Source organism: Microtus ochrogaster, chromosome 4, assembly GCF_000317375.1.
Source record: "Microtus ochrogaster isolate Prairie Vole_2 chromosome 4, MicOch1.0, whole genome shotgun sequence".
NCBI classification, from domain to species: Eukaryota; Metazoa; Chordata; class Mammalia; order Rodentia; family Cricetidae; genus Microtus; species Microtus ochrogaster.
In genome coordinates this window covers 27,649,253-27,660,041 of record NC_022011.1, presented here as the reverse complement: position 1 = coordinate 27,660,041, position 10,789 = coordinate 27,649,253, and the positions used below count along the sequence as shown (strand labels likewise).

Genomic DNA, 10,789 nt, shown 5'->3' with positions numbered 1-10,789 from the left:
GCCCCCGCCCCCGCCGCCTTCTTAGATCACTGGCCGCTGTGTCACCCCCCCAACCCCAGGTGCTCCTCCTCTCAGACTCAAGTTCACCGCTCCAAGACTACCACTCCATTGGTTGAGCTTTTTACCGGGCTCCGCCTCTGAATTGACTTTCCCCAATTGGTGCTCACGACCGTTCGTTAGCGCTGTTGCTAGGGGATGGGTTGGGCGACCAGTGCAAGCCTGGCGCTATGGACACACCGGAAGGAGCTCGGTCCCCGTGAGCCAAGGCTGGTGAGCTGGAGATTGGGAACTCTGGGGGAAGCTAGGTGTAGCTCAAGGAAGGAAGACCTGCAGGGCGGCCTCAGCAAGCCCCCAAGGAACCTTCCCTCGGTCAGAGCTACTGTCGGAGAAGCAGCGCCTGGGAAGGGTGAAGCTGGGCGTGCTCAGGAGGCTGTGGGCCTGCCTTATTTTCCAAGAAAACCGAGGAGTTCCTTCAGAGCCGAGCTCAAATCCCAGTTAGGGAGAGGCGAGGGAGGTGGCCCGGTCTGTATCCTTGCGGGAGGCTGGGCTGGAAGGAGAGTGGCCAGCCTCAGAGGCCCCAGTGGGCTCCAGGATTCAAACATGGACTTGATATGGCTGCTCAGAAGGGGTGGTGGACATTGACCCTAGGAACCAGAGGGCCATGATCCCTTGGAGGCCTTATGGGAAGAGCCTCCGCCTGCCACCAGGAACCTGGGGCTGCAAAGAAGCTATCCCGTGCTTTAGGGCAAGTTTAAGGAGTCCCCTTCTAGTATTGTGGGGCCATCAGTGTCTGTTTTTGGCCACCGGACCAGGTACTCTGGATGGCTTCATTCAGTCTGATGCCTTAATTTATTTTATTTATTTATTTATTTAGGTTTTTCGAGACAGGGTTTCTCTGTGGTTTTGGAGCCTGTCCTGGAACTAGCTCTTGTAGACCAGGCTGGTCTCGAATTCACAGAGATCCGCCTGCCTCTGCCTCCCGAGTGCTGGGATTAAAGGCGTGCGCCACCACCGCCCAGCTGACGCCTTAATTTTAAATGATTCACCTGAGCTTCTTAAAGCTCAGCAGGGCATACTCCTCTCAAGGTCCTGGAATAGTGACATGGTGATGGGATTTCACAGCTGGGGAGAGGCTGGCCTCCTCTGGGAATGGGTCACCTGGTTGGGGGAGGAGAAAGGACCTGATTAGCTAATAAGGATGGTGGAGTATGGAGGATGGGCTGTTGCTGAAATTGGATTGTTTAAGGAAGTGCACTGGTGGGCTTAGGGCACTTAAACTCTGGGCAGGCAAAGGCTTGCCCGGTGATTGTCCCCAGGTGGGAAAGCGGTCATGTGCACCTTGTTATGGAACAAGTGTTCGGTGGGTCACTTTTGCTCAGTTTGTGCCTGCAGAGCTCTGGCCCTGTGTGGAGGATGGCCAGGGCTGTGATTATAGGTGACCTTCAGGGGGCCCCTCGTTCGGTCCCTGCCCTACATTCTCATCGAGCCATGGCTGGATGCTTTGTGGTGTGAGGAGGTTCTGTGCCCTGTAAGGTGTTCAGAAGTGTCCCTGGCCTCTGCCCAGTGGATGTGAGCATCCCCCTCTCCCCCACACCCCACCACAGACCTTTTTTTTTTTTTTTTAAATATAAGAAAAATGGCTTTTACCCTCGTCAAATGTCCCTTCTGGGTTACAAGGCTCATACTCACTGCGCAATTGACCTCACGTAACTGAGGCGCCTTCACCTACGAAGGGTGGATAAAAGTTGACAGAGGAAGGGTGTCCCGTGTACCCACGTGTTCCCATAGAGGTCTTGGACACTAGACAGAACCTGCCTCTGACTGCATTGCTACTTGGACACATCAAAGACCTTTCTCCTGGAAACTGACAGATTTCTGGCCACATGACAGAGCTTGTGGGGGACAGCGTGGAGCCTGAGAACCATTCTTGCTTCAGTTGAGGGAGGAGACAGGCTGCCTTCTAGCTGTATTAGCTGGGGCGGTACAGGGCATAGAGCTGTAGTCTCAAGATCCCTCCCCAGTCTTCCTGAGCTGTGGGCTTTAGACCTGCCCTTCCCCCGCAGGCTGCCCCCTCTTACCATGCAGCCACTCCCCCCTTCGCCACAGAGCAGCTGCTCTGGCTCTGTCCTGGCATCTGGCCCTATCCCATGCTGCCCCTGGGTTGTTTTCTGTTCAAACCCTGCTTGTTTTCTGTTCAAGGCTGGGTGCTTAGCAATTACTTTCTCAGTAAGTTGGGTCCCCACTGTGGCTTTATGCTGTCAGGCCGTGGTTATGTAGATGATGTCACTGAGCAGGGGCAGGCCGTGCACAGTGGGACAGGTGATGTTGGCTATGGGGCTCCTCTAGGTCAGGGTGGGCTTGAGGAGGCTGCAGGGCGAAACAGTGGCAAGGCTTATGGAGACTTGGTAAATCCACACACACGTGCGCCTCTGGTAAGCAGAGAACTAAAACCGAGAACACTGGTGTAGCCACAGGTGATGTCCTGGTGGGGCGTCTCAGCCTTATGCACCTGGCGAGTTTCGTGTGTATCAGCTGGTAGCCACCCCCCCCCCCTGCTGTCTCAAGAGGCAGGGCTCTCCTGTGGCCCACAGGTCTGCAGCAGAGGCATCATTCAGCCTCCCTGTGCAGGGCAGGAACAGGCACCATGCGCATCTGCACATGACCCGGTGTTGGCCTCTCCCCACCTCCATGACCACCAACCATTTCCTCCTTCCTAGTTACGCTCCAGCCCTTCTGTACTCTTGCTTCTCAGTTGGAAATTAAGACACCGAGCCCCTGAACTGTCCCTTCCCATAGAGTCCTCCCCACACCACTCAGGACAGCTTGGAGTCCATTCTGAACCCTCCCTACAACCCTGGTCTGCAGCTCTGACCCTAGGCCTGGGCCTGTATTGGCATTTTTCATTGTCATTGTTCAAACCCTGCCTAAGGTCACTTCACCGTGGTCCGCACGTGGTTCCCCATAGTCGGATGCCTTCAATGAACTGCAGAAGCAATGTCTCTTTCCCTGTACTTCCAAGCCTGGGTGACTGGCCTAGCTGTTGCCTGGACATCCGAAGTCCACCCTTCTAGCTGTTTTGAAGCACACTGTTCTTCACTGTCCCCCTCCTGAGCTCAGGACTCTGTACCTTCCCCTAGACAATGTGACACTGTGTCTGGCCGTCACCCCCTCTCTCCTTCAGAACTCAACTGGAGAGACTGACAGCCTGAGTGGCTGGTTGCTGCTTAGAGTTGCAATCCCAGGGGTCTTCGTGGTATGACCGCACAGGCTGTGTCCCTGGAGGGACGGGGCTCAGCTGTGCTGCTGTCTGCTTAGGTGAGGCCAGCCTTGTGCTCCTGGCTGTGGGGTGCAGCCTGGACTTGCTGCTGAGTCTCTTTAGATGGATTGTTGTGTCTGTATGAGGTGGGCTGAGTGAACCCCCTTTCCAGCCCGCTTCTGTGGGCAGTGCTCTGGTGAGCCCTCTGGGGCGGGACGTGTCTTCTGGGGAAACTTGGTAACATGGAAGCTGTCAAGAGCAGGGCCCCTGACCCCCTGAAAAAAAAAGACAGCAAAGAACAAAGGTGGGCAGGGATGTGGAACCTTGTGCTGGACTGGTGGGAGTGTAATTGGAGAACAAGGTGGCAGCTCCTTGGAACATCAAGAGTCCCACTGTCCTGTGTCTGAGGCTTGAAGCCTGTGGGCGGAGTACGGAAACCTGCAGAGCGGGACCCAAGTACATAGGATTACTGCCTGTTATAGCCACACAGTGGAAGCAGCCAGGTGCCTGCCGGTTGGTGACTGGTGACCAAAATGTGGTATGTCCACACAGTGGCATATTATTCAGCTATGAAAAGGAGTGAGGTATTGATACATTACTACATAGCCAGTTATGGCCGCAAGCTCCTGGGTACCACCACCCGTGCTCCAGTCTCCTGAATGTTAGGATTATGGACTGTGCCATTATACCAGGTCTCAGTAGTGTGATTTTAAATGAGTTCAGGCTGCTTTAGCTGACTTGAGGGGTCAGGTTGGGGCCTTCGGGCTTCGCTTGTGGCAGCTGCTAGTTTATACCGCATCAGACCAGAATCCCCATCAAAAGGACTTTAACTGTGTTTTTCAGTGAGTGGGTCATTCGCTACCATGGGTTTTCAGTATTTCAGTGATCTCACGTTGTAACTTTTCTCCCTTCCCGATCTGCAGAGAGCTCCAGAGACCAGGCAAGATGGGAAATGCCAAGAGCCTGTCGAGCCAGAAAATGGGTTCCAAGTTCCTGCCCGAGGAGCAGGCTGAGGTGGATAGGCTGTTTGATGTCCTGTCATTTAATAAAGGTGGCTCGGCCGCGGGGACGTTCTCTCTGGAGGCGCTAAAGGCAAGAGCGACTGTGTGGTAGGGGATTTGGGGTCTGTAGGTGCGCTAAGCACTAACAAGCTGGCTTTGACATTATCTATTCCACGACTATGTCACAGCTCTGTCCTTGCAGGGTAGAAAGCAGCCATGGGCCATGTATGAACAGCACCCACACTCTGTTTTTTTATTTATTTATTTATTTATTTATTTATTTATTTATTTATTTATTTATTATGTATACAATATTCTGTCTATGTGTATGCCTGCAGGCCAGAAGAGGGCACCAGACTCCGTTACAGATGGTTGTGAGCCACCATGTGGTTGCTGGGAATTGAACTCAGGACCTTTGGAAGAGCAGGCAGTGCTCTTAACCTCTGAGCCATCTCTCCAGCCCCGACACTCTGTTTTTTGAGACAGAGTCTTGCTGTATAGCCATAGCTGGTCTAGCCTGGAATCCACTGTATAGCCCAGGCTGGCCTTGAACTGACAGTGGCTCTCTGCCCTCAGCCCTCCGAGCGCTGGTGCAAAAATGCAGTGTCTTATATGGCCTAAATCAAGGAGCTGATGCCAGGCCTGGCTGTGTGTGCCTGTAGTCCACACACCCAGGAGGCTGATGGGAGGATTGCTGAGCCTACATAGTGAGGCCTTGTCTCAGAAAACAGGAAGAAGGGTCAGAGGGAAGGTGGAAGCAAGGGGAGAGGGAACTTGGAATAGCCTGTGCTCGGACAGCATTCAGGCTATTTATAACTTGGCGTGACATCAGGAGGAGGAGCAGCTGCCTCCTCTGGGTGGCGGTCTAGAGCCATGCTTGATGCCCCAGCTGTCGGTGGCCTCTAGAATGTGCTCTTGACACCAGGGAGTTTCGTGGCATTTCCCGCTCAGTACCAGAGTCTCAATGAAGAAGTGAGAAGTGACCATGTCCTCAGGGCGACTGCCCTGCTCCTCAGAAAGTGGGCATAAGCAAACATAAGCTTACTCCCAGAGACTGAGCATGGGTGTAGTCTATGAAACCGTTTTAAAGCTTCATCTTCTAGGGCAGCAGTTCTCAACCTATGGGTCACAGCCCCTTTGGGGGTGTCAAAGGACCCCGTCACAGGTGTCACCTAAGACCGTCAGGAAACAGATACTTGCATTATGATCCACAACATTAGCAAAGTTACAGTTTTGAAGTAGCAATGAGAATAATTTTATGTTTGGGGGTCACCACAACCAGAACTGTATTAGAGGGTCGCAGCATTAGGAGGGCTGAGAACCGCTGCTCCACAGAGCACGGAGAAGGCAGCGGATGGGGGCTCCAAGGATCCGCTGTCAAGTTCAGCCAATCAGCTGCACCGGTGCATGGGACTATGTGGGCGACTGAGGTGCAGCCGCACATGCATGCAGCTGGAGCAGAGATCAGTCAAGCCTATGTCAGTTATCGAGGTACACGGTGGCAAGTTGCTGTGAGGCTTGGCTCTTTGTGGGGGGGGGCAGTCGTGGCTTCTGGGCTCAGCACTTTGAGGACCACCCTCTCCACGTGTGAGGGATGAGCCTGGCAGCAATGGCAGCATTCGGTAGGGGCAGGCTAGGGGTGCCCTGAGCTGTTGGGGGATCCAGCCCTGACCCTGCCCTGAGTGGGAAACACTCCCTCTCCACTTCTTTGTAACCTGTGGGTCTAAACAGATTTGACGGCTCCAGCCATTTGCCGAATGTTAAGGTCTTAGGAGCGGTTGGTCTAATGGCCGGTGCTGTAGCTCAGCGGGAGAGTGCTACCTGGCCTGGATGAGGCTCTGGGTGCCCTCTGCGGCTCTGCAAAAGAGAATAAAGATGGAAAAGTAGTTTGAAGCCTGGCAGGAGTAAGAGCTAGCTAGTGCATAGCGGCCCAATGCAGAGACCACACCGGCTCCCCACAGGCGTGGCCCACACATTCGTGAGCTCAGACAGGTGCTGCAGCCACAAGAATAGATGAACATGGGGCCCTAAGCAGAGTGAGGAGCAGAGGCAGGAAGGACAAGTCTGGCCTGGGAAGACTGGAGTGGGAGGGGCAGGCAATGACCAGTCAGGAAATATCTTATCTGATGGGCTCGATGAACTGGAGTGCTTTGGATTTTTTTCTTTTTATTTAATCAATAAATTAATTAGCTTTCTGAGGTAGGATTTCTTTGTGTAGCCCTGGCTGTCCTGGAACTCACTATGTAGACCAGGCTGGCCTTGAACTCAGAGATCTGCCAGCCTCTGCTTCCTAAGCACTGGGATTAAAGATGTACACCACCACTGCCTGGCTTTTTTTGCCCCCTCACTACTAGAGATCAAACCCTGGGCCTTTCACATGGCGGTGAGCTCTCTCCCACTGAGCTCCACCCCAGCCTGAGCTGGTACACTTTGGGAGCCTCTGGTTGGGGAGATGGTACTGTGGGGTCATCAGAAGGTTATGCAGCTTCAGGTGGCCTCTGTGGAGCAGTGGTTGGGCTTGTCCTGAGCTTGTTTTCCCGTGAACCCTGCCTTAGAGCTCTTCTGTCTGTCCCCAACAGAGCCACGTCAAGGAGGCTCTTCCTCCGGTGATGGTCACCAGACTATACAAAGGCATGTGGAGGGTCAAGGCCATCCACAAGGCACAAGGGGGCAAGAGGAATGTCTCCCGGGAGCAGTTCACAGTGTTCCTGTCCCACCTGTTGAAAGGCAGCTTCGAGGAGAAGGGCCGCATGGTTATGAAAATGATCGTAACTGCAGAGGGTCCTGTGACGGCCAGAGACGTCCAGAAGGTAGACACTTGGTGTGCTGGCGGGGGACTTGGGATAGGGGCTTAGGTCATGATGGCATCGTGATGCTGGCCGGCCTCAGAGGCCTGAGCCCATACAACAGCTTGGTTGATCCGGAGCTCTTGAACTAGTTTTGGCAAACTTTCAGGAGAACTAAGTGTGTTATTAGGAGAATGAACTCCAGGGCCTGGAGAGATGGCTCAGTGTCTAAGAGCACTGGCTTCCATTCCCAGCAACCACAGGGTGCCTCACAACCATCTGTAACGAGATCTGATGCCCTTTTCTGGCCTGCAGGCATAGATGCAGACAGAACACTCATACATAAAATACATACATGAATAAAATTTAAAGAAAAAAAATGATAACTAGGCCTGGGGGCATAAGCCTGACATCCCAGCTACTCAAGAGGGTCAAAGGCCAGCCTAGGCACCTTGGTAAGACCCTGTGTTGGAATTTAACAGAAAGGGGAAGAGGGCTAGGGATGTATTATCACTTGGTAGGATTTTCATGTAACATCCACAAAGCCCATGGTTCCATCCCCAGCAGCTCATACAACAGGTATAGTGGCCCACATCTGTAATCCCACCACTTGGCAGGTAGAGGCAGGAGGATCAGAAGTTCAAGGTCATCCTCAGCTACACAGTAAGTTTAAGGCCAGTCTTGGCCATATGAACCACTCTCTCTAAGTTTTGGGGACAGTTTGGGCTACATGAGATGCTAAGAAAAGAAAAAGAAAACATGAATAGCTACATGAAATAGGGGCGTGTCCATGCTGTGGTCCACAGTGGTTGGTCCTGAAAGGATAAACATCTTCACAATGATGCACTGGGAGTGGGTTGGGGAGGGCTTGGCTCTAACGGCGAAGTATCTCCCAGTTCACAGAGGAACTGGTGACCTCTGTGGTGCACGTGCTGACCCACCGGCATGAACTTCGAGGCTGGACTGGGAGGAAATCCACAGTGTCCCCCAACAGTGTGCAGGCCATGGCTGCCCAACTGCTCTCAGAGATGAAGTTTCAAGGCAAGTGTTGGACTGTCCTCTGCAATTCGGACCTTGGCGTGGTGGGGTTGCCACAGTCGCCTCCCAGGGAAGATCTGCTGTGGTGTGTGCCTGTCTCCCTGGCTCTGTGATTGCTATGGGATGTCCTTGTGCAGATGCCATTGTGACATCACACTTCCTCCTTTGGTTTCAGTGCCTGAAATCTGTCTTTCTTGGTCTAGTAGAAAGGGTCTCAATATTTTTGTTGATTTTAAAAAAGATTTATTGGTGTGTGTGTGTGTGTGTGTGATACAGTGACTTAATGGTATTCCTTGGCTCCAGACCACCAGGATCCCTTCCTATCTGAACCGTAGTGCTTACAGTGTATACATGTCTGTATCAGGCGGCTTCCATCTTATTTTTTGAGGCAGTCTCTCACTGACCTGGGGCCCGTCAATTGGCTAGGCTGATGGTCCAGAAACCCCAGGGATCCACCTGTCTCTGCCTCTGCTCACTGGTGCTGAGGTTAGATACAGCCGGGGATCTGAACTCAAGTTTTCAGATTTGCTTGGCAGGTACTTGACCAACCAAGCCATCTCCTTAGCCCCCGTTGTTTCTTGAGGTTTAAATGGCTAACCTGAGGTCTCCCCGCTTCAGTGGAGGTGTTTGTTGCTGTTATGTGGCTCCATAGCTGCACCCAGAGGTTGCCATGTGCTGCTTTTGTTGTCATTCAGCTCAGTGGTTCCTTTCAGTTTACCATATATTTAGTTTTATGTATGTGTGCACATGCATGTGGGTGTCTACAGAGACCAGAAGAGGGCGTCAGATCTTCTGGAGCTGGAGTTATAGGCACTTGAGAGCCACCAGACTTGGGGGTTGGAAATTCAACTTTACCACTGGGTGTGGTGGTGCATGCCTTTAACTCCAGCACTTGGGAGGCAAAGGCAGGCGGATCTCTGCCAGTTCAAAGTCAGCCTGGTCTACAAAGCAAGATCCATGACAGCTAGAGCTGTTACACAGAGAAACCCTGACTCTAAAAACCAAAAATAAATAAATAAATAGATAAATAAAACAAAATCATACAAAGGAACAGAGACATGAGTTTTGCTAATATATCCAAAATATGCTTCTAATCCATTAGTGTGAATATTGCAGTATTTTGCAGTAAGATTTCATTCCGGGTGTTTGAAATTGGGAGTGCTCGTTAGACTTACGACATGCCTAGTTCACAGCCACGTGTGACTGGTTCTTAAATCGGTTATGGCAGGCTTAGATGGCTGCTGTCAGGTCACATAGTGGGCTGACTATTGCTGTCCCTTTCCATAGATGGCCATAAGTTTCGGGGGCCTCAGTGCCTGGACCAGGTCTGCGACCAAGCTGTGATTGAGGACTGGGTGTTCCATGTCCCTCACGTGGGCCTGTTTCTGAGCGTGGTCATCCATCGGGGCCTTCGCCTCCTGAACTCATCCGTGGACCTTTCCCCACTGGTCCCCGAGCGCCACGTGGATAAGGGGCAGCCGTTTGAGAGCATCCTGGACGTGCTGCCGGTCATCTACCTCAACTCCCACCTGGCCACAGATCAGCAGCACCGCTGGCGGCTGCTCTTCTCCACACAGCTCCACGGACAGAGCTTTTCCCAGCTGTGCAGCCGCATCACACACCAAGGGCCCTGCCTGGTTGTCCTCGAGGACAGGGATGGCTATGTCTTCGGTGGCTTTGCCTCCCGTTCTTGGGAGGTCAAGCCTCAGTTTCAAGGTAAGACTTTCAAGACCGTAGTAGGGGCTGTGCTGGTAAGCACTGTCACCTTGACACAGCCTAGAATCCCCGGGTGGAGAGTCTAAGACGTTATCCAGAGCGGGTTGTTGATTGACGTGGGAAGACTCACCTACTGTTGCTAGCATCATTTTGTGGGCTGGTCCTAAACTATACAGACGTAAAGAAAGCAGGATGAGAAAGAGTGGACATTGCCGATGTAGTCTTTTCCCTCTGCTGTGACTGCGGTTCTGGTGTGCCTAGCTGCCTGAGTTCTTGCCTCGACTTCCCCAAAATGGTGAGCCATTTACCTAGAATTACGAGCCCAGTAGTGCCCTTTCCCTATGTTGCTTATGGTCCAAGTCTTAGCACAGCAACAGACAGGAAGCTAGGACACTAATTTTTTTTTATAATTTTTTTATTGATTTTTATTGAGTTCTACATTTTTCTCTGCTCTCCTCACTGCCTCTCTCCTCCCCCCTTCAACCCTCCCCCAAGGTCCCCATGCTCCCAATTTACTCCAGAGATCTTGTCTTTTTCTACTTCCCATGTAGATTAGATCTATGTAAGTCTCTCTTAGTGTAGGACACTTATTTTTGTTGCTTGACCAACTACCTTACAAGAGCAGCCAGAGATAGGGAGGCTGTGTCACAGTTTGCGGTGGGTACAGTTCATCATGGTGGGCCAGGCAGGGTGGCGGGAGAAGGTGACGGCTGCTCATCTACATCTGGTGGGTTAAGAAGTAGTGAGGTTGGAGAAACGGCTCAGAGGTTAGAGCACTGGCTGCTCTTGCAGAGGGTGCTGGTTTGATTCCCGGCACCCACATGATGGCTTACAACTGTAACTCCAGTTCCAGGGGATCTGGTGCCCTCTTCTGGCCCCTGGGGGCACTGGGTACACATGGGATGCACACATATCATGTAGGCAAAACATGCATACACACATATTTATTTATTTATTTATTTATTTATTTATTTATTTATTTATTTATTTAT

General features: G+C 52.1%; 1 protein-coding gene across 3 annotated transcripts in view; it reads left to right on the top strand.

Moving 5' to 3' along the window:
- The first annotated feature begins 214 nt into the window (after window positions 1-214).
- Window positions 215-10,789, top strand: part of Meak7 (MTOR associated protein, eak-7 homolog) — a 16,007-nt gene continuing 5,432 nt past the window's right edge. The window contains exons 1-5 of one of the 3 annotated variants that reach the window (XM_026778877.1): window positions 215-270; window positions 4,180-4,348; window positions 6,837-7,067; window positions 7,940-8,084; window positions 9,369-9,797. In XM_026778877.1, the coding sequence (XP_026634678.1) occupies window positions 4,202-4,348; window positions 6,837-7,067; window positions 7,940-8,084; window positions 9,369-9,797 (952 nt within the window). In that variant the 5' untranslated portion in view covers window positions 215-270; window positions 4,180-4,201. Of the gene's footprint in view, window positions 271-306; window positions 370-1,607; window positions 3,316-4,179; window positions 4,349-6,836; window positions 7,068-7,939; window positions 8,085-9,368; window positions 9,798-10,789 lie in introns of those variants that run through there. The other 2 variants (XM_026778878.1, XM_005345756.2) reach the window with 2 other exon arrangements.